General features: G+C 42.1%; 2 protein-coding genes and 1 non-coding gene across 4 annotated transcripts in view; 2 read left to right on the forward strand and 1 right to left on the reverse strand.

Moving 5' to 3' along the window:
- Nucleotides 1-24,341, forward strand: part of Ets96B (ETS variant transcription factor Ets96B) — an 81,534-nt gene that overhangs the window by 25,819 nt on the left and 31,374 nt on the right. For both annotated transcript variants that reach the window (XM_089084765.1, XM_089084763.1), the window contains one exon: nucleotides 4,619-4,842. In XM_089084765.1, coding sequence (XP_088940891.1) covers nucleotides 4,756-4,842 — 87 coding nt within the window. In that variant the 5' untranslated portion in view covers nucleotides 4,619-4,755. The remainder of the gene's footprint in view (nucleotides 1-4,618; nucleotides 4,843-24,341) is intronic.
- Nucleotides 13,058-13,129, forward strand: TRNAH-GUG (transfer RNA histidin (anticodon GUG)). The gene has a single exon. It is a non-coding gene; the product is annotated as a tRNA-His (tRNA).
- On the reverse strand, nucleotides 15,448-23,159 carry LOC105428983 (E3 ubiquitin-protein ligase MARCHF2). Its single transcript, XM_011641618.3, has 6 exons — nucleotides 21,398-23,159; nucleotides 20,990-21,160; nucleotides 20,697-20,850; nucleotides 20,103-20,277; nucleotides 19,549-19,739; nucleotides 15,448-19,293 (listed from the first exon to the last, which is right to left on the reverse strand). Exons 1-6 carry the CDS (start codon nucleotides 21,453-21,455, stop codon nucleotides 19,125-19,127), a joined length of 918 nt encoding a protein of 305 aa, XP_011639920.2. The 5' UTR covers nucleotides 21,456-23,159; the 3' UTR covers nucleotides 15,448-19,124.

Below are 24,341 nucleotides of genomic sequence, written 5' to 3' on the forward strand. Positions count from 1 at the left end.
TATATTTATTCTAAAGTTGTATTAAAAAATTTTGTTTGAAATTTGAATTTTGAACAAAAATATTTAATCCAAGAATTATCAAAAAATTTCTTGCAAGATTGACTGGATAAATTTATAATTGCATGTGCAATCTTGTTAAATCAAGTTGAATTATTGAAAGGAAAACTTAGATATTTTCTTCCCCAAAATTTATATTTCCACTTACATTATTTTCATTTTATTCTTTTTAACTTTAATATTAATGTCGGCAGAGATAGAGGCGACTATAATATTAATTTAGCGTTCATCTTAGTTACGCGCGCATCTTAGTGAGCTTTGTTACAGCGGAAACGCAGCTGTCGTACTATCGATCGTCGCGATGACGTTAATTAAGGCAACAACACGAAAATAAATATCGATGATTTCTCTTCGCATCCCGCGAACAACGCATCAGCGATCGTGAATTTCCGTTTCGGAGACAAAGTACATGGAAGATACCTGGCATGACTCCATCCAGAAATCCTTGATGCATACGTCGAGAGATCGAGATTTGCTTGAAATAAATAATAAATTTTGATTCGCAACAAGATCGAGAAGCGATCGCGTCCTCGCATTTTCGGTCGAGACTTATCGCTCTTTTAAATACGTGCCAACAATATCTCCAAATTACACGCGCGCATTTCAGAATGTCGCGATGCGCGATTAAAGGATGTTAGCTTTCAGTCCGCTCTCGGATTTTCATATGAAGGGAATAATCAAGAATGTCTTCTCTCCATAATGATTGCGACAAAAATTGCTGCATGGCGAGATTTCTACTACCCGTAGATGCGTTGCAGCTTTCTCGACTCGCATGAGAATCGCGGTGAGACGGGTATTTCTACGTCACGCTAGTAACAGATGCGAGTTGCAAGTTCTCAATCTTGCATAAATGGGAACAATATTTTTTTTCTTTGTACCTTCCATTTGAATGCCGCTTACAATCCGCCACGTTCATAAATTTAATTGTATGAAAGCAATCAAGTACACATTTTCAAACCGCGACGAATTATAAGCTCATAACGTAGATGCGTGACCGCAACTACTACTATCAAGACCAGAATATCATGCGAGAACGAGGTGCACGAAAATGATGTCTGGATGACTTAGCAGAGAATAAATTAACGTCCGCATATATTTTATGAATGTATTTAGTGGGTTGCTTGCGTGTCGTGGATTGCTTTGCCCCAGATTTATATTACTACCTGTGATTTACGGTACTTGAGTTTTGTTGCGAATTTTGTATGCGTGGAAAATACGTCAGTAAAAATATAATCATTCCACGAAGTGGCGAAGTGTTATTTTGTAAACTATTAAACCTGTTGTATTATCTAGGAAAAGTTACGAGCGCGCAATCCTTCGATGAGTGAATGTCATCAGGAGAAAATCGCGAGAGCTTGACCTATCGTTTTTCATCTCTGATTATTTCGCATTAAACATTTTTACGTTCCGAATATTAAAAATCTCGGTATTCAAAGGGAGAGATAATAGACTTGTGGGTGTAACCAATTTCTCATCGTCGCTGCATAGTCGCTTACTTCATGCTGCGCTAATCGGAATTAACTAGAATTAACAATAGCGTCGTGTCGGCTTTGTCATTGGAGAACAGTGGTGGAGCTCCCATCGCGAATATATCGACGATGAATTATCGTCACGACCACGTGTCCCACCTCCACCGCCGGATAGATTTACGGGCGTGAATTTTTGTCACACCGAGTAGAAAAGACGACGACGATGACGAGGACGATGAAAATTCGTTCCGCCACGACCGATCGCAAATCACCGGCGCGAAGTGAATTATCATTCCCGATTCCGCGCGCGTTCGCGCGCGGGGCTTTAACGACGACGACGCGAGCTTCGCGTTTAACACGGCGCACTTTATTATCGCAACTGTCGCGGCGCAGTGCGAAGAAACGCCTGCTACTCGCGAACGGCTGAAAAAAGAAGAGCCGTTCTTATATAAATAGCCCTGGAAGTTATCGGTACCTAAAGCAAACGCCGATTATCGTTACGAAATGCTATGTCGCGAGGTGAAAAATCGTGGCGCGAGACGTAAGCGAGGAGGGAACGTTCACCCCGGACACTTTGGTGCAATTCCGCAGCACGTGGAATATCGCGGAATATGGCGTGGAATTTATGATATCCGTTCCGGTAAACGCTGATCATTCACCGAAACAATCATATTCCACTACCGCCGCGATTTGAAAAATTGCTCGCATTATGCATCACGCGCGCCAGTATTTCCATCCGGCGTGATAATTACTTTGTTATACGGAGAAGCTGTCTCTCTCTCTCTCTCTCTCTCTCTCTCTCTCTCTCTCTCTTCTCTCTCTTCTCTCATCGTCCCAGCCCGCGACGGGGTTTGTCACAGATCGCTCGTATAAATAGCGCTCGTATCGCGTAGCTACATTTTATCGACGTATTTGCGTCGGCCTTCCGTAAGCCGCAGTTCTCGTAAAATCGCCCGTGCCGCGTTTTACGAGCGTTTTTCAATCGTGTCTTTACGGGAGCGTCGTAAATGACTTCCTTCCGTCGTGATTAACATAATTCTCTTCGCATCGCGTTATTCGTATTAATACGAGAGCCGTCAGCAACGCGAGTTGCAAGTGCATGCGAAGGAAAGGAAGGAGATTACGCGCTCGCCTTCGAGATTTACTCTTTTTTTTTCTCAATCGAATTAAACACGACCGTTTATTAATCGGCGGTTCGCTAGATCATAGACATTACCCGATCGTGATTTAATTAATTAATGGAATTTGCCAATATCGGATTATCTTTCTTATTATCCTCCTTCCCCCAAATAAGACTAATAAGATGGCTAATAAAACAAATTTTTTGTGCCATCGGGATATAGAAGAGGCCAACGTAGGCACCACTTAAATAATTTTCTACTAATGATCGCCATTTCCGTTTATTTATACTTAAAGTGTCCTGCGATAATAGCTTAATTAGCATCTGATATTTTTCCTGAAGATAAGGTCAATGAGATACATGAATAATACATGGGGAGACAAGTCGTCGCGCGGCATCAGGGATTCACCCCGCCCACTTGCGGACTTTCACACACTTCCCACTTCGATCCTATCAACGATCGTATCGATTAATTACTTATCGCGATTTGAACGTAAGAAAATGGCGCAATCGGAAGTCTGTGTGTTCCGCGCGCGAGATCCAATTTCTAGAATTCGCGTTTTACGTCGCTCCGCATCCCTTTGCCGCTCGCGGAAATATAACTCCTGCCCCGCTATAAGGTGATTTTCTGGCGCGCTGGCTAGAACACCGGAACACCGGAATAAAGCGGCCGAGTGTTGCATATATCGCATATATCGCATTCCCTAGGAAGGCATGCATACCCGCAGTAGCGCGTTCGAAGCGCGCGGAGCTCCAACTAATATGGTGGAAATTACTGTTCGCCTCGTAAATCGATGCAGTCCGCAATTTGCATCGGCGAGGCGCATCGTGAAGCCCCATTATTTCTCATGACATTAAAATACGACGCATTAAATTCCATTTCTGTACGAGGCCGTATCGCTCTGGGCAGCCTTTTGTTCTTTCAGAAATTTAGTCTTTATCATTCGGAATTTGAATCTCTTGAGGACTCTGTTAAACTGTGTTCGTCCGATTGATCTGTTTGATCTTTGTGGAATTGATAGAATTCTGACTTTTCTCTTTTACTCTATATATATATGATATAACAATTAAAAAAAAAAAAAAAAATTAAGTTATATGGAATGCCTAAGTTATATTTTTCATATTTTAATCAGAATTAAAAGATTCAAAAGTCATCCTTTTCTTATATTAATTCTTGAAAATAATAACATATCAACGCAATATTTAATATGTATGCTTGAAATGTCGGCAGACTGTTTTTCAGACTTGATTAAAAGCATGGTAGCGCGTAGCTATTATTTTCTTGCACATTTTTATTTCACATTAAAAATAATAAGGTGCATCAACACGTTTTTAATATATTCCCCGCGATATTAAAGTTTCGCTGACCTATCATGAGAAACATCTTATTTATATATTTTATATATTATACCATATATCGAGGCAGCATTATAATACAGAAATTCGAAATACAGTCATTAGCAAAAATTGGATGTAATTGCGCATCTCGCAGCCGTTAATACGCATGTAGCTGCTTATAAATTGATTTTATCTCGTTCGCTCCTCGCGCGTGGTACACGCAGCGTCGGTCATTTCTTGTGATAAAATTAATTCCCTCATATAAATAATTCCATGCTAATAGTAAATTATTGATTACAATAAATTTGTAATTCTTCTACTCTGTTCTTATACTTCGATCGTTATCAATGCGAGTAATTTTGCGATCTCTTCGCTGTAATGGCGTGAAAACGCGTGAAAAATGCTCAATCGAAATCCTACCGATATCGCGGGATTGAGGGGGAGAAATTTTCTCCTGATTTTCTTCGATGATTTCCTCTCAATTCTCCGCGCTCGCGGATCGCAGAGTTTGCTCTCGACGAATAGCTGCCTCCCTCGGGCTCTATTACTTATGCAGTCTACGTTGCCCTGCTTGCAACGTCGCTTGCAACGACCGCTTGCTTACCCTTCGTAACGTGTACTTTATTCCTTCCAGATGCGCTCGCGCCGATAGCTACTGGCGATCCGCTCGTTTAACAGCGTAACAGCGAACAGCAGCGGGAACCAGAGCCAGAGCCCGGTGAACGTGGAGCGGGAAAGAGGAGAAGGCAAAGGGTAGAAGCAAAAGGAAGGATGAGGCTTTGGCCGCCGAGAAGGGGATGCATAGGAATGGAACGCGACGAAAATACGCCTGTCTTCTACGAGGGTGTTACGAGAGAAGTGAGTAATATATTTTCCGTCGAGATATTATGTTGCTAATATCTTATTCGACCACACATCTCAAACGTCAAGTCTGTATTCTCAGCACTTTTACTTTATTTATTTATTTATTTATTTATTTATCGGTTATATATTTATTTTATCTGTTATAATAATTATAAGATGAAATTTGCGTGCTTTCGGTGCTTAAAATGCTCTCGGAAATTTTCGAGGCTCGACGAATGCGAGATCAGATACGTCGTTTCATTTCTAAAAAATGCGACGCGAGGAAAAAAAATAAGAGGCGAAATAACAGCAGAAATAGATTTAAGAAAATGTAAATGAAAACGTGTCATGATGACGCGTCTCACGATAAATGTGGAGAGAGCGGCGAGATTTTAAGGGTCATTATGTCCAGCCCGTGATCGATCGGCGATCGCGAAATATCGCCGATCACGGGAGCCCCTGTCCTAAATGCCGGTTCCGATAACACGGTTTTATTGATTCCCCCCATCGCTCTCTCTCTCTCCCTCGCGCAATCTATGAGACGCCGAAATATCAGCGTGTCGGCTCGATTGCCATAATTTGGGGCCCTAAATTTCGCTGGACAAGGTTGCCGCCTTGCTTTCCTCTTCTTTTTAAAGAACGTTAAAATTCTATAAAACATATAATAAGAGGTGGCCGCGAAAATGGCCGGAAGGGAAATGCATTAGCGAGGAAAAGGGATCGCGCAGGCTGGAACAAAAAGAGAAGTAGCGTGAACCGCGCACGCATGAGGCGGATGGATGTGCTTTAAAACTATGGGGTGCGGTGCACTCAATTCGTTCGTACAACCATAAATACAACCGTTTATCGCGATCGATGGCATATCCTTCCTCCCGAAGATCGTCCCAGCGAAGGAAGTTAATTCGCATGTTACCAGCATCACTTTCAGCGCTATCGCGAACGCATCTCTCGTACCTAACCGAAATCTCGGTCGTTTTTCTGACGACAGTTTGAAACGGAAACGAAACCCTTCTTCTTATCGGAGATAACACGACGAGGATGCACCGCTGAAATTAGAAGGCGAGTCTCGTTGACACGCGCCTGAAACCGGTTTATTCCGCATCCGCGCCGGCAATGTTTCGCGATAACGAGGCGATTCTACGTGGCGGTGATTAAGAAGAGGGATCGCTCGCATTCTCTGCGAAGGCATTGGCGGGGGTGTGTCGAGGCAAGGGAGAAGCCAGCCGCAAGGCGGACTCGCCGCGGCGACCGCCGAACGCTCGTAAAGCGCCAAATCGAATGGCCGGAGGGAACCGTAAAACCTCGACGGGCCCCGGTAGCGAGAGATTAAATATAACTTTTTACGATGAGAACTGCGGGAGATCTGAAAGCGAAAGCCCGCGGCGACGCCGTGTATCGGAATCGTTTCCAAGCGTCAAGATATCAGGTCGCAGGACCTGAAGAATCGAAGAAGAATCGAAAGAAGCGTGTGGAAAAAAAAAAAAGAAATTGGTGAAAGAGACGCGATTTCAAAGTTCGCGATTCGTGCTGCAAAAGAGCGAGAATGATCGTCGCCATTATTTATTTAGTTTCCTTTGTGATAAAAAACGCGCCGTCTTCTTCTCTATTTGAGATTGCGAGAGTCCTGAAGAGGATTTTCAAGAATCCTGAATGCAACGTACCTGCTGTTAAGTAACGAGAGAACGGAGGCGTTTTCTATCTCTCTATCTCTCGACTTGAAAATGGGGGAAGATAGATGAGCTGATAAGTCTCTTTATTATTAACTATATTAATTGGGGCCGGATGTAAACAATTCTATCACGATAGCGAGTTTCACGGCGGCTTAGCTTAGACCTGCCTGCGTGATCTAAGAGCGATCTATGATACTTTCACAAACGTTCGAATAATGTTAGTTATCTGAAAGCTACACGAAAGTTACGATTTTCATTAACATAAAACTAGGTCAATTATAACACTTATTTATACAGTGCTGTTCAAAAATGGAAAAAATTGATAATTGATACGGTCCTTCGCGTGCCTCGCGTACCTTTTGTATACGATAAGATCGTGATGCGCGATAAGAATCATCGTTGGTGTCTGGAATTTCTTAGTCAATTTCGTTTTACGATTCGTGAACACGCCGCATCCGCGGGTCGAGTGCCCTCGTTGTTCGCGGGCTCTTAACGATGATTAATCCGCACCGGAGGGTGCGTGCGACAACACGCACGTTACCCGAGACTTGCCGCGCTATTTTGACACGCGATATATATATTTTCGGGATGGAGAAACGCGTGCACCTCTCACAGAAGATGCCTGTTCGCATCGCGGCGATTTACTCGAAATGACGGACGGAGGAATCTCCCTCCCCCTCGTCGCTTTTATCCGCGCTCGGCCGCTTCGGAGCCTTCGCAAAGCGATCGCGGCTGCAACTCCGCGCGCGCTTCTCCGTCGGAGATTTTCGCGTCGTATTTCGGGATGGGAAACAAGCGCGCAACCTTCGGATTTCTCGCGCGCGGAGCGCATAAATTCCAAACGAGCAGCAACCGAACGATTATGCCGTCCGCTCGGGTAATCGCCAGCGAATTGCGTACGCAGTCCGATCCGGATTCGGCGCTTACGCGCCTTCCGGACCTTGAATCAATCCCAAAATTTTCCTCGGTAAAAACTCACCGTGCGATCGTCGTCTCCGTTTCGCGACTTCTTAATCCTTGTCTGATTAAATCGACAATTACCGTCATGCAATAACGTCGTCAACGTGCTTAAGGTAATAATTAAAAGACGTCTCTTTCCCTGCACGCGGTCATAAAAACTCTCCCCCCCCCCGCCGTGGCGGTTTGCTTTAAAAGGTCCGCGCCGTGATTCGTAACACGTTGCGACCGTACGTAATACGCGCGGCCATCACCGGATGCGATCGGTCCCACTACCGGAAGCGATGTGCCTTTTCTACCGCTCGTGTGCGCGTGTTCGGCGTGCGTGATTTGGCAATGGCAAGGCGACCGAGTCCTCTCGCCAATTTTTACCTTGTTTTTCAACATCGTGCAACTTTGCATAGTCGACTCGTGCGACTTTTAGACATTACGTAATCGAAACATATTTTTCAGTGGATTTTTTATTCGCTCTAATAATTTCGTCTGCAATTGCGATATTTAAAACATAATTTCAATATCCCGAAAATATTGCGATTCACAGGTCGGCAAATGCACGATTTCATCGATTCGGGCGAGATGAGCGCTTATTTATTCCAGCGAGAAATGACGTCAAAAAGCGCCGTGTGACGCGCGTGCTGCGGCAAAAGAACGCAAGCAACACGTGCGAGGAAGCGAACCAAACGCAGCGATGTAATAATTTTCTCAGCGGTCTTCAGCGTCACGAGACGGCGCGATAATCGTACAATAATTCGGACAGGGTTCGAATATTAATATTTCGTCGCGCGCGGACGACCCGGGTTTTCGTTAATCGGACCGCCCGCGATCGACTAATTACAGGTGTCGAGCTAATTAACCGACGTTGTCACGAGCGCGCTATTTATGCCGTGCGCGTCCAAGACCCGGCCAGCCCCAGCCAAGTCCACCGATGACCGTCCCCGGCCATCTAATGGCGAACGAGTAACAGTATTTTTCTTGTCCGCAGCCCTCGGTACCCACGAAAGGAGAACAGTTATGCGCCTCGCCTATGGCGAACTCAGCAGGATGCATCGCGAGTGATAATGACGGTGACGGGGAAGCCGCGGACGTGGCGTGCATCGAGCGAGTAAGTGCGGACGTTGCATCGCTGGCTCGGTGAGTGCATCTTGGCTGCATGTATCTTTATATATTGCGTGCTTGGCCCTTCGCTCGAGTTTTTAAAATAAAATAACTTTAAAATAAAAATGCGTAATACGCGTACGCGCTCTCCCTAAAAATCGCCGAGTCTTTGCGTCAAGAGCTTCGGATCATCCGCGATCGTCGTGGCTCTTGGCAGGATCTCTATCTCGCGTGAAAGCTATTTCGGCATTCGTCGCGATTAAGTGACAATTAAGATGTCGATTTGTATTTTTAGCGCTGGGACGAGTAGTCATCGAGTCTCCTCGTTTGCGCGTAAAATTCATAATGCGTTCGGACACCCGGGTAGTGCGATGAATGAAAACTCGCCCAACTATAATGCCCGGATTACGCGGGGAGTGCCCACAATGGCTGCATTATAGTTATTGCCGTAAGAGTTACGGATGCTGATGACAGCATTACCGTGATTGCCAGTTAACATAATGACCGTCGCTGACCAGCGCGGTCTACCAGCGGCACGTACGTTCGAACCTTTCTGGACACGAGAGGTCGACGACCCTTGACCCCATACAGGCTAGATACGAGCTAGATATTTCCTGAAAAGGAGAAACAATTGGCAATCGGCGCGGTCCTGAAACGCGACTTGATTGTATTGTTGGGGGAATGGAATAATGCTCGCGCTCAGTTCTGTACTCTCGTACGTTCTCGTACTATTGTGCTCGACCTCTCAGTTGAGCATTACTATCGGCAAGATTATAGTTCATGTTGCATTTTTTAATTTTACGTTAGGATGTGTGTGTGTGTGTGTGTGTGTGTGTGTGTGTGTGCGCGCGCGCGCGCGCGCGCGCGTGTGTGTGTGTCTTTTAGCTTTTTATCTTTTAGCACTCTAGTCTTTAATATCGCGTTCTCACATTAAAATGTTATAAAAAATTGATATAAACTATCTAAAGGAAACATTATTGCAAGGCACGCTGCTAATAATTATAATATAATCACCGTCTATTAATGTACGACGGTGAATCGATGAGCAGCGCCGATAACAGCGTAAAATTAATAATTATGCTCGCCTTGGTCGCGTAAGATGATGCATAATTACACGTTTTCGTGGCTCTCGACGCGACCTCGAACGACTCATCTGTCGTAATGTCTCCATGCAAAAATTATCCTCCAGCGTTTACCGCCGGCTCTTTCGAAAGGAGGTTAACATTGAGTATATCTCTCCTGTGATGTAACCAGCATTAACGAGCGAAATGGTTCCCTGCCTGGCCACGTTCCGCGGGAGATATTCGCGAGAGCGCAAATTGGACGATGAGGCCCGCGCACTCGAGATAAATAAATATCATGGGGGGCAAGCTGCGAGATGCGGGTATCGTGGAAATCGCAGCCGTAGTCGCCGCTCGGACAAATTCGCACGAGCCTTTATATTTTTTTTTTCTTTTCCATCGTTCCCCTCGATCGTTTGACGAAAGAGGCACTCGTCGTCGAAATCAGGCCGCAACAGCCTCGCGAAATGGAAATTACGAAACGAAATTATGGAACGAGCATCGAGCTTCACGGCAGCGATACTATAAACGCCCAATTATTTATTGTCGATTAATATAAAATTATTTGTTAGCAGAAATTTAGGAATCGTAATATTATTTGCGAGTTGGTGGGATTTTATTTTTCGTAACGAATTTGTTCGCCGGTGGCCTCAGTAGCTGGTGTTCTCGGTGTCACGTTCGCAGATCGAGCTTTTACTACCGGCCTGGCTGATACTCGTTTACATCTCGCGTTTACGTTCATCTGTCGGCGGTGTACACGTGGTCACTGTTTCGCGCGTGCCACGGTGTAAACGCGCTGTCATGGGTGAGCCCGGAGCGGAGGACCGATCGAGTGGTCGATCTTCGTTCAATTGGAAAATAGATCAATAAAATCAAAGTATCGCGTACTATATGTGGGAGTATTGATCTGGGATATCAAAGTTTTATTTTACTGTACTTAACACTGATTTAGTTATTCATGAGAAATATTGTGATTGCAAAAATGTAACTCGTGAGAAGAGTCAATTTGCATAACGAATAGTTGTAGAATAGGAAAATACTAAATTAGTATAAACAAATTGGATAACTTTTTTGAAATAATAAAATGAAATAAAAAATAAAATAGCGTAGAAAAATAATTATGCTCGCAAATTGAAGATATCGAAAAATATAGTGGAGAAATATTTATTGTGAAAGATTTACTTTGCATATCTTACAATATGACAAAATCGCCCGGCACATTACAATCTCGCTAACGGCTGATGACGTTTCCCGCTGTAATGGACTCCGTGAAATGCAGACTCCACTTTTTGCGTATCCGTGGCACGCTGCTTTCTTAGCGCGTCCCCAGTAACAAATTCGACTTCTCTCCCTTTTTCTCAACCCTTCTTTTTTCTCACGCGAGAAACGAAGTACAGCAGCGCGCGCGGCATGCTCCAAAAATACATCGCGCCGGAATATGAAACCAGAAGTAACCAGTGGCAAGGGCCGGTCCCGGCATCTGGCACGACCGACAAAATATAATAACATAGCGCGCGTGCACACGACGTACACGCGCACGCACGCACGCACGCACGCATGATAAGCCGTTCCTGGATAATCTCGAGGATCGCGCGTGCGATTGGTGATGGTTCGGTCTACATCCTAACACATCCTCTCCGATGTGTTGACAATTTTTTAAAATAAATTTATATTTATATGTATTATATATTTTTTGTTTTTTAATATATATATATTTATTAATTTTTTAAATTTTTACAATGTTTTCAAAGAACTTTTTAACAAAAAATCCAATCTCATTGTCGACAAATCATAGAATGCCATTAAACGCCCTATTTATTTTCTCTATTTATTATTCCAGAAATTTGATTCGTATTTTCATTATCGGGACATTTATTCGTCGAAGTTAAGATCGGATTCCGCGAAACTAACTTACAACGTCGAAACGTAAACGAATGTCTATTCTGGACGCGAACGAATCCGTGCGTTCCGCGAGTCGATTCGACGTGCTCGTCTGGCGTGCACGCTTCCGGGATGTTGCCGAAGGATATTGCTTTCCATCCCGGCACTTTTTTATCCCTCCTCGTACACGCGACACCTACGGTAACGTAGCTTCCGGATGAAAGCGTGATCGCGTTTCCGCGTCGAGTTTCTCAAACCTGAGAAGACCTGCGGGAGCGACAAAAATGCGGATAGACGCAAGATGCCGGCGAGACGAGCTCGAAATAGACGGCGGCTTAACGTGTTACAATTACTCATTTCTGTTAGTCTGGAATTAGCAATAAAACGAAGAGAAAAGATCCGAGAAGAAGCTTCGACACTTCTTGACGTATCTAATTCATGGCATGCGAGCCGCATTCCTTCGCTTAATTTATACCGTGAACGGCCGATACTAACCATATTAATGTTGCTAGACTCGCCGGCATCGAGTCTGAAAATAATAAAACACGATGGACGATTCGTCCGAGTGCTGGTGCAAAAGTGGCCGCAGTCGGTAGGGCGGGGGAGAGAGAGAGAGAGGGGGAGCTCTCGTAAAATCTCGTTTCCTTGACGGCATTATACCGCTAATTGCTAGGAAATCCGGGAAGCCGCTTGCAGGTAAGCCCACTTTTGCAAAAAGCCACTCGCGCGAAAGCGAGCAACGAGACCAACGAGCATTCAGGATGACCAATTCGCTCGCGTATACGCGACCGCGCTATTGTTTGTACGGCTATTCGCATCGCGGAAACCGCGGGGAGAAACGCGGAGGAATTAGCTGTAAATCAATTCCCGAGGCCGTTAACGCGAATTCCGCGATTTTAATGAGCAGATCGAAATGTATGTTTGTGTATGTGTATATGTTGCGCCTGTACTTTTAATTACATTTCTGCCGAAGAATACCGCAGTTGAGAACGATCTCAAAACAAATGATATCATTTAATAAATGGATCCTGAGCATCAATTTTACAATTATAGCGTTATTACATGCAACTTCGCGACTTAACTGAGCAAAACTAGAAAGTCTCGCTCGAGAATTTTATTTCTTGCGATTTACATTCACGTTTATGATTATTATTTTAATCGCGAGCTTCAAATCTTGAATGTAATCAGTTTAATGGAGATTTTTTTTTTTTAAATAGATACATACATTTTGGCCGGAGACGGCATCTCGCTCGAGAAGCTCCGAACGTATTATTCATTTGGTGTTCATTAAAGGATTTTACAGGAAGAACTGTGTTCTCTTCCGCATCGGGGGAAAATGTGATTATTTGCCATTATGTAATTAGTTATCATCAATACGTGCGATGAATTACTCTGCGTGTCTTAGATTATCCTGAATCTCGCTTGTCGCTCGGTGACGTGATTTGCTCGGAGCGATAGTCCGGCAGCAGCCGCGTCTTCGCGCTCGAGCGATCAAGCGGATCAACATTACGTCATCAACGCAACGGATCAACGGAACGTTATCGATCATTTGCGAATCCTCCAGTAGCCGTGATCGTCTAGTGGTTAGGACCCTACGTTGTGGCCGTAGTAACCCAGGTTCGAATCCTGGTCACGGCAATGTTCTGGATGCATCTCGCAAACGGGGGAGGATTTCCTTTTTATTTTTATTTTTATTTTTTTTTTCGCAAACAGAAAGTTGATCTTTAAAACGTGAAAGACTTGTTCTCTGGATGGCTCATTTCAACAGACCAAAGATTCCTCATACGTCGTAATTTATTTAAAATGGTTGTTATATCGATAATAATAAGAACTTTGCATTCGTACAACGGGAAAGGGAGTGATTCTATGACGTAAAATAAATCGAAATGAGAAAATAATTTTTTTGTAATAAGACCTTGTCAAAAGTGTTAAATCTTGGATCTTGATATAAAAAATTATTTTTTAAAATGTTCCAAAATTATTATGGCCACAGGTCTTCGTGCCACGCGTGACAAATCACGTGAGTTTCATATTTGTTTTTCATAAAGAAGTAAATCTTCCCTAAAACTGATCGGTTGTTTTACTCCACTATTTTCTTATGTCAAGCGGAAAGAATCGTCCATTTAGAGCAACATATAGCTCGCGGCAATAAATTCTAACAAGTTTCCTGACTTGTCCGATACCGCCATAGGCTGTTTTGTTACATGTGTTTCTTTTTCCATTCTACTTACCAGTGCATTATCTCGCTAAAGTACACGCGTGTCGTGGATTTATCTTGTTTGTCTACAATTTTAATGAGTAAAATATGTTATACATTGCAAAAAATATTTAATTAATTTCTTCGCAATTTTCTTAACTGTAACGTAAAAAGATTTGCTTAAGTTGAGTTTCTCGTTGTCTGTGTCAGCTTGCAAATTCGCGAACGTGAATATTCTTCAGCTTACTGAAATATTATGTTTCTCCCGAAACACTGTGCCCGAAACATTGTGCCGCAAGGGAGGAGGCTCGAACTTTTTAACCATCGACTCCTTCGTGTACGCGCGCATATAATACAGGCATTAAAGTGTGTTTCTTGGCGTGATTCCATCCTCTTGGTTCACGCGTTGCTAACACACATTATTATCTCGTAGAATTCGATTTTCAGTCTTGCCGCGCCGACCATGCCAAGATATTCTTGTTGTTTTCTTCACACCTCGCCGCGATCGAACGGTCGATGATTTAGAAGATTTAAAGCTGATTGGTGCGTGAGTTTTAAGTCATTTATTTGTCATACGAGATAAAAGTAATTATTAACAGGTGGAAATATAATTCCTGTTAAACAATTTGATCTAAAGAATATGATAGATAATAGTAGTAGATCGTAATATAATAGATGACTGTTGATTGATTTGCTCAATCTTATGTATTTGTTAACAAAATTGTAAAAATTATTCTAAAATATTACGTGTTTCATAAAGTTACATTTTATTTAGAGATATTATTCTATAAATATTATGCCTGCAAATATATGACAGCGATCTTATGGCTCTTTAAAACTTTATAATTTAGAATAAGTGCCTAATATTCCACGTTCCTAATAATCCACGTATGCGATATATATGTATACGAAAAGTTGTTATATTTTATATTTAATATATATATATATATATATATATATGAAGAACTTTCCAGCTTCTCATAAATTTGACTTTAAGGCAAGAACTGGAAAAATCGAGATGAGGATCAGTGATGAAAGGCAATAAGAATACGAATAACATAGCATTGAGATAATTGTCGAATTATATATTTAATCACATTGAACGATCATTATGTAGGTATCTTGAAATAATTATTGAAAGTTTTTCTTTTCACGTTCTGTCAAACCGACAGGTCTGACTGAAAATACAAAAGCGTGAGACGCTAGTTATAATTATCGAAGCAGAAATAAACCGATTACGCATATATAATGATGCTCGCGTGCTCGAATAAATAAATGCAGCGTTCTGTCATGTAAAGTGAAGTGGATGCAAGACGGAGTGCACTTTCAGCATTGTATCTCCCGTAATTATGTTAACATAATTTCCTACGAAGACCGAGGTGTGTACATAAACTTAGTGATCTAATTATAAAATCGACGAGGGGAATGCGGAGGAGAACGTAATTCTAGGAGGACTTGGAATTTATAGGGTATTAAATTTAAAACGTTTAAACGGTTAAAACGTTTTGACGATTATAAAATTATGTAACTTATCAAATTTTATCAATAAAAGATTAAAGAAGATATTAAGAAATTGTTACTTTCGTCTAGACGTTATCTAGCTTATATGATAGCTTATATCTAGAGAACACATTCATATCGATATAACGTTTTAGATTAAAGAAATTCTTTGTGTTTTGATGAGTTTAGGTCTCGTTGTTTGGAATATTCCCGAGAAAAATTTTACGACAACACTAAATCTTCTTTTATCTTATTTTATTTTTTATAGGAAAAGTTGTATAAATTTGACGTGTGAATGAAGTCGGAATTAAGATATCAGAGAATCAAGTGCCAAAGTTACGACCACGCGTTTACGATTTTACGATGCGCGCAATTTGTTAAAGCTTTAAAGAGCACCTAAACGAGTGTATCGGTCGATAAGTCGGGGTTGTAATTACGTGACGTGTCTCGAGATAGTATTTTTTTTTTTTTTTTTCGAGAAAAGAAAACAGCAACGCGCTCCGACGCGACTTTTTTTCTCCTTTTAATTACTATAGGTAAATGAAAACAAGTGCAATGCGCTTAAACATGATTTATCGATTTAAGTATCGATTTAATTCGCGATTAATTCATTAATTTTTTGTGACGATTAAATTATCGTATGAAGGATCACAGAAGACCGCTTCATTTTTCTCGATGCGAAATTTATGATTCCATCAGCGTCTGCAGATTCTTAAATCAAACTTCTTTATTAAGATGCCACCATCTTAAGAAAAAAAAATTCTCATTAAAATGTCAATTACGCGACGTATAAACATTAAGATTTAATGTTAAGGTTTATTTACTACACGGAAAAAATGATTTTGCTGAAAAATTTAAAAATTTGATACAGATTTGAAAAATTTTGTCGGACCATCAAAATATATAATTATAAAGTATGTTTAAAATTTGTTGCTAGAAAATAAAGAAAAATTTTGCAATTATCATCCTATTTAAACATCCTACGTAATAATATTAAACAATAAATTATTTTGATTATAATAATAATTGTTTTTTTCGTGTATTCATTCGAGTGAAATTTTGATTTGTTGCAAAAAGATGAATGAGAGAAACCATTTTGTTGTGACAAGAACAATAATGCTAAAGAACAATACACGGTTTCTTTAGCGGTATATGTTATGCGCATATATAACAAATGTGCATAACGTAGTTATTATAATAATTTTACAATGCAGTTCTTCCATAATGTATGACTCCGTGTAAAAGAGGACGGAGAGGCAACATTCTTCAGGGAAAATTCTAGTTTATCACTCGCGTGGATCGAAATGTAAGGACTGCAGGTCCGTAGTAAATTTATCGGTGAGAAAACGTCTGTCAACGAGACAAATATCCGCCGCATAAATATTACTTTTTGTCACGAGAGCGAGAAAGGATTCACCGTGACGCGCTGTTCGTTGACGGTATCCTTTTCGACTCCCTCTTTTTTTTTTTTTTTTTTTTTTTTTCCCCCGAATCTAGGAACAGCATACGAGGGTTTCGTGCACACGTCGTTCCGTAGAACCGGATGCATCCGCAGGGATGCTGCGTAAAAGATTCATCTCTCTCTCTCTCGGTACTTCGCCGTTAAATGCGTCAAATAGACATGCTCCTGCAACAGGTCAAGATCGAATAATCAAATACAGAAGTGAAAGGGAAGAAATTATTAATACGACGATTTTGTTAATTTAATCTTATTTTAGTCTTAATCTTATCTTATCTTAAACTTATCTTATTTAGGGCCTCTTTCATCAATCTTCGGTTAGGCTAACCGACGGTTAACTCGATCATCACGATTGCTAACAACTGAGAAGTAAACTATTTATTGTAGATAAGTATTAAAATTTTTGTTTAAAACGAAATGATTGTTTAATAATTTTTATTTACATTAATTATTGGATATTACTTACAATTTCATCTACCTACTAAAGTACCTACAATACGAAAAGAATATTAGATTAAAAAATACACTACTTTCTGAGCATTGAATTACAGTTGGCATTTCTGCGAGTTAACCGTCGGTTAACTTAACCGAAGATTGAAAGAGGCCCTTAGTCTTATTTATTTTTACGTCACTCGAGATCAGCCCGACTTTGTACAGGAGAATTTTCATGATCCTCGAGTGAGAAGCGCGAAAGCCCAGACGAGCATAATTATTCCGTCATGAATCAACGACGGCGCATGCCGGACGACGATGCCGGTCATTATCGCGCATTAAAATGTAAACTACATGCAGCAGGTCGCCCGTAGGGATTCGAGCAGCGGTTCTCATTATTCGTGAGCGACGGAGTTCATTTAGGATCACGCGTATTAATGGGAACGTTGATAAAAGCGTCGCGGCTTTTATCAATTTTCCTCGGAGAGATAAGTTGTCTGGTGAAGCCAAATCGCTTAAATAAAATCATCTTGTGGTAGGCGCGCCCATTATCGGTATTGCTAAATCATCATGGATAATGGCAATCGATCGGGGAACTGTTGTCAGCGTTGATCGAGAATCTCATTTTTAAGGGAAAAAATTCTGCACGGCGAACATATACGGCGCTCCCGAAATAAGAGGAGTGTAAACATGGTGAAATTATCGATCAGTATCACGTTTAATTAAACCGTTCGACGTTAATGACGTCAACGAGCGAAAGAGCCGGCTCGTTAGCGGATCAATTCTAACAGTCGCTGAAATTATTGAACGAGTAGTCGATTTAAATGTTGTACTCCAAAAATTTTTCGATGGATTCAATTAAATAAGTTAATTGTTTATCGTGGCCATTATCTTTTATGGTGATCGTCGAATATCTGCCGTAATATACGCCGATTCGATTTTATCGTCTTTTCACAAGGAAGGCGATCGGTTCTCTTTTTCTTCCCTTTTAATGACATGCTTTTGCTCGTTGTCCGAGTGAAGACATGAAAGAAATTACAAATTTAATTGGAATCTTATTGAATATCTTTTTTGTCAAAAAACAAACTTGTACCTTTTAAGAATTAAGATTAATGGAAGCACTTGGAATTTTTTTTATTAATCTCTATCGTATTCGATTTTAATTTTATCTGCAAACGTAAATAAATTTAACGTAAATAAATAAATAGAAAAGCAAATATTAATAATAGATAAATTTAAAGAGGTGTGATGTGTCGATATTTTTTTTTAATATTAGTGATATTAGATAACGGTGGTGTGGCGTGACAAGAAAACATAAACGGTGTTGTCACTACAAGGACTGCAATGATTCAGAAGATCGCTCTGAGAATCTTACGACACGATGAGTAGGCGGGAACATGTCCATTAATGCATTTAGTCCTTTTTCACTGTACGAGACGTACATAAATAGCACGCGTGCGAGCGATCGCTCTCGATAAAACGAAAGTGAGATCCAACGGGATCCTGCTCGGCAGTCACTTCGGAGCAGGTTTATTCAGTCGACCTGTTCTTTACTGCTCTCCCGCGTCAGTCTCAAACTTTGTGTTTCGATCACGTGTAAAAATATTTCACACACCATTTACACCGTTCGCAAGAGCAGGCTCGTAACGCTTCTGCTCAATTATTGAGAACGAAAAGCACCATCGGAATGTCTTTAATAAAAACGTCAGGGCGTCGATAATCTTTAATGATTAATCACTTTAATCAAATGCAGAATGTGCATAAAAAAAAAGTATAAAATGTTTAAATAAAATCCGAGTACAAATATAATATTTCCGGAAGCGTTTCGGATCGGACGCGCATTTTAATTTGACTCTGATGCCGCGGCGAATCGTCTTCGTTACGCGGCAATGAGCTTCAATTGAAGTGTCCAGTTAATAAAATGCAATTAAATATTGCGCAGCTGTACGACAAGGTTCCGTCAATGAGACGGGGATGCGTATAAAAATAGAAAACGTTTGTCGTGATTAAACAACTGTTTCTCTTTCGGTTGACACGGTTGAGAGTCACGCGAGCTCTTCGATCTCCTCGATCCTCCATTGTTCAAACTCGTCTTGCGTGTCGAAACGATTGCTCGATCGTCGCAGATCGACGTTGTCATTGACGTTGCTATCGGGCACCAGACGAACTACAAAGTTGTTTCTCCAATAGCGTCTCCATCGATGGCCGTGCAATCTGTAATACGGAAAAGATGCATCATGCATAATTCAATTTCATTTCCCGCATATTTCTTCGATGACGCGAAAGCATCGATCATGGATCATTTTTCCGACGGCTGGAATTAATTTCGAAACGCAGCTTCTAGTTTGCGAATTTTTTTATAATTACGTAATCGCACCTCCGGGTAATGTCTTAATTAACTTATTCTCGATTAACGACTGTTTTATCCGCGCACGAGCGCACGAGCTGGTTTTAAACATAACGGCGTACCTCCCTAACGTAATTATCCATCGCCAATAAGCTATCAGCGTCAATAAGCAGGTTGGCAGCATAGCGACTATCATCCAGGGTAGATCGTAAAAGCCGTTTTGCAGCAGCATTTTCAAGGCCAAGGCGCACACGTAACAGGAAAACGCAGCCACGGGCGTGGTCATCACCAAATACCCGATGTCGAGCAGCATCTCCTCGTGAAAGAGTGCATATTAAAATAAGGTGAATTAACGATAATTAAAAATTTAATTACATGGAAAACGATGTTCAACGCGATATCTTATTAGATGCCGCGTCAACGTTGTAATAATTTCAATTTTACACGACATCACGTCGTTAAAACGATAATATCCGAGTGAAGACTCGGATGTTTTACAGCCTCGCGATGTCCATCCGGTTTGAAAAATGTTTAATGCGGCGTTTAACGCACATTTTGTACACATCAAACGGAATCGCGTTTGAAGGAGGAGCTAATTAAAAGGGGCTTTAGGCCAGCATTCGGGTGAAACGAATGCGGAGGGAAAAGCGACGGGAGTTAACGATCTCTTTCTCACCTGTCGAGTGGCTATTACGGTGTGGAACCATATTACGACGCTGCGAAAGAGGCTGTAACGCCGTACCCTCCTGATCGCGTATTTGTAGCCGCAGAGTTCGCACCTCGCGCGACCGGATTCGGTCAGCCATCTCTCGAGACACTCGGCGTGCACCAGGCCCACCGTACCCCGGCATCTGTCGTAAGTGTTAAACATAAGGAGGGGCGAACGTCTCTCTTAGCTGACTTGTAACGCGCGATTTCCGTGTCATCCGCCGATGATCCGCCACGACATTTACGATGTCGACTCGCGCGACTCACTGGATGCCACGTTCTCACATCCTTCGAGAAAAAAAAAAATCGCGATCGACGAAATGAGACATCCTTCTCATTTCGATCGCGATTCTTTTTCTCGAAGAGCTAGTCTTAATCCCCAGGCACGGCTTAAGCTTAATTCGACACGACGTTGACTCGAGCAGATTGATGTCCGATCCTTCTTTGCGAATGGAAAATAATTCGCGCGTGTGATTCGAAGTCGGAGATCTATAAAATTCTCTATTATAGATCTCGCCCGTGGCGCGAGTGTCGTGTAATTTCCTCGAGATGAGAGCCTTACTTGCAAGGGGAGATCAAAGGGCCGAGATAGACGAAGTTTGACGATGCCTGATCGTCCTGACTTTGCGAATCACACGACGGATGATTGTCTGTGATCGCGGCATATCCGCCCATGTGACAAATTCTACAAATGTCGCCGGAAACGACACTCGCGTCTGAAATTATTTTATCTAGATATCATGTCATTTCAAATCAACTTAGAGACATTGATGGTTATTAACATTTTGATATATATAAATTATAATGTAATTATATTTTTTCTGATATAAAACGTGGAATTTGTTTAAGACGTACCATCCTTATCTTGTGATTTTGTATCGATGCATTTTTCATTATTTTCATCTGTTTTTGAATCAGATTTTGAGTTAGAATCTAATATTTGACTTGTTTTGGGCGCCGCTTGGATCTCTTCGTCGGAACTCTCCAGGCTTACTCGCGAAACAGAATTATCACATTCTTTTGCCACTAATACGATATATCAAATACACATATATCTTTAACAAGTTTTTAATTGTTTATGTTACCTTTGCTTACATATAAACTATCAGATCTTTATTTTTAAAATGCTCGAGTAACTTAGATACCGTATTAAGATTGAGACAAAATAAAATTATCTTAACTAAATGTAACTTAAATTGTATGAATTAACCTAATTTATTAACCTTGTTTAAAATGTCAGATATCAAAAAAATGGACGCTAACCTATGTCGTTCGTACATCCGCTGCCATTTTTAGGCTCTGCATCCTCGACGTGTGACATCAAAAGTATTTTGCGCGCATTTTGATATACGCGCTTCCGGATCTAAAATTTTCCTTGAGAATCTCTCAGTTAGGCGCCGCGATCGGCAGATGTGCTCATTTGTATCTGTCGCGTTATCAAATCACACGATGCAATCGATTTTTTTTTTTCGATTAACATAGAATAGTCGATTAACATAGAAATTTCATCTTATCGCGAAACTTTTTTAAAATATTTTTACAGCAAAACCATTTGTTCCGCATTCCAAATATCTGAGCAAAGTATCATCTTCATAGAGTTATCTATTGCGAATTTGATTAAGATTAATCTGTATCAATCGAGCATCGCGAGTTTTTTTTTTTTTTACAACTAAAATCAACAATGTTTTTTCATTTTGCAACTTTGCGAGCAGCCATAATTAAACATGCGGAAGACGTACGTGCAATGATGAATACGATGTTCAAGGCGATGCGAAATTTCATGGTGGTCGGCTTCATTGAAAATAACGCACGGGACAATTACCCCAGGAAGACGAGGCGTTTGCATTCTTATCAGCTATTCTTATCGTCTCGCGCTCCTCGCAACCTCACCGTGGCGATTTATCTCGACGCACGCCACTCACATACGGGATTAAACGCTCTCGAACATGCCGCATCTTTACGTTACGTTACATTTTTCGCGGTATGTTAATTATTTTTTCCGCAGCCGATGCCCGGTGCGATAGTCGAAGAGCACAGTGTGATTTAATAGGAGAGAGACCTAGACAATTAAACTCTCCGCGAGCAGTGACGTGGCAAATCGACTTGATTTGTTTCGATAAAATCTCTCGAGCTGCGGCGGCAGCAGCAGCAGCAGCAGCAGCAGCAGCAGCAGCAACAGCAGCCGGTTTGTACGTTATATACCTCGGCAGGAAATTAGGCTATTAATTGCATATTGGCCAATAGCGCGGCGTTAAACTAGAAATTGCGGATTCATCTCATCTCCTTTGACGTCGTGGCCGCATAGTGCTATCACGACGGCATTAACTCGCCCCATAGTAATTTTAATTGGATATACGGCGTGTAACGAACATCAATTATATCGAGATATCGTATTAAATTGAAATCAATTTGGCATTCATGAAATCTCGCGAAGGATCGATTAAGATCTAGACCGATAGGAGAGACTCCTCCCCGCTCGCCGCGAGTTTTCTCCGCGCGCGGGGAGAGAGAAGCCGGCCGGAAATGCGCGTGTCCGATCGCGCATATATTTTACGGAAAGCCCGATCGTTCAACAACCACCGTCGCGCGGCACGAAACCGATCCCGTGTTTTTGGCATCGGACACGTTCCTCCGTGGGCGGAGATCTCGTCTCGCGGCCCGAGAGTGGACCGCCAGATTATTCTTTTAATGCTTCCGCGCGGTCTCGCACGGGATATTTCGGAATCGGTTTCCGGCACCGCGAAATATAAGTCCAGCCTACGACGATACGAGACTCCGGCGGGTTATTATTAGCGGCGAGTCGGCCACTTTTCGGAAACACGCGCCTACGGATATCCGTTGACCTGACGAATCGAGAGGAGATCTTTTCGCGCCAGTTCACCTGGCGAGGTCTCGCAGAAAAATGTGCGACGAGGAAACGAGAGCAGCGGGCGTATTGGAAGCTCCGGGAAGTGAATCATTTATCTATCAATTATATCTCTATCGAGAGATTCATTTCAGCACCATGGAGTAAGACTTGTCCTGATATCCAGCGAGCAATACGAAATAAATATGATACGCTAAAATGATAGATCATTTCGACGTGGATAAATGCGGAAAAGTTGGAATAAATTTTCACGTTTTCATTGCGATTCTGCATAGATTATAGAAGTTTTGTTTCGAGTGCGCGTTGTTGTACAGATCGATTAGAAAATCAAGCGAATCGAATGAAATCGGGCGGCGTTCACCTCGAGGAAGTCGAATACGTCGGTGACGAGACAGCGGTCGGCAGGTGCCGAGTCTACCCCGTTTTATTTCTCCGTTGCTCTCGTTTGCCTCTCTCTTCCTCTCTCTCTCTCTCTCTCTCTCTCTCTCTCTCTCTCTCTCTCTCTTTCTCCCCAATCGTCATTCGATCGCTTCATTTCTCTCACGCTCGTAGTACACGCTCGGAGGAAATGTCAAGTCGGCAGAGCCGTTTCCACGGCTGCTATTTCTGCCAGGTGGCCGATGCCCGAGCCTAACCGACCGTCCGTCCGCCATTTTCCCACTCGACGTTTTTGGTTCAAGATTAATTAAATGCGTCTGGAAATAGTTACGGTCTCCGGAGCCGCAAACGGGGCGCAGGAACGAAGGGCGCGGGCGGGGGGACGGGGAGGAGGTCTCACCAGTGGACTCTACGCACGGTTGGATATCCGCAGCGCGCGATGTTAATCTTCGCACGCACCTCTCCTGCCAGGAGAGCAACGAGAGCAAATAGTGAGCTTAAGTCGCGATCGGGACCTCGGAAGAGATTCCTCCGCGAATTTTTATATTCTTGTGATCGTTAACGCTTCCTTATCGTTTATCGCTTCCGCTCTAACCACTAAACCACTATCTGGTCGAGTAAGAACGTGATATTAAATCGCCGGCAATTTATGATGAAAATATTAACGATGTAGAAGAGATGAAAGAGGCTGAAACTTAAAAATATTTCAGGTACAACAGATAAGAACAGGATAGGTTTTTATATATATATATATATATATATTTCGATTTGACATTATTTTAATCGTCGATTCAGTGTAATGCCAATGTGCTTTCACGCACGTATTTCCAGGTCGCAACAGCGGCTTAAGGATAGGCGAGTGTCGCAGAATGAAAATGACCGGGCTTCTAGACGAGCCGAGGATGGACCAAGGCTCTGAGACGCTGGGTCACGTTCAAACTGAATGGATCTGGAGACTCATTC

This window comes from Pogonomyrmex barbatus, unplaced genomic scaffold, assembly GCF_055798465.1.
Source record: "Pogonomyrmex barbatus isolate J1 unplaced genomic scaffold, ASM5579846v1 scaffold9, whole genome shotgun sequence".
In the NCBI taxonomy this organism is placed as follows: Eukaryota; Metazoa; Arthropoda; class Insecta; order Hymenoptera; family Formicidae; genus Pogonomyrmex; species Pogonomyrmex barbatus.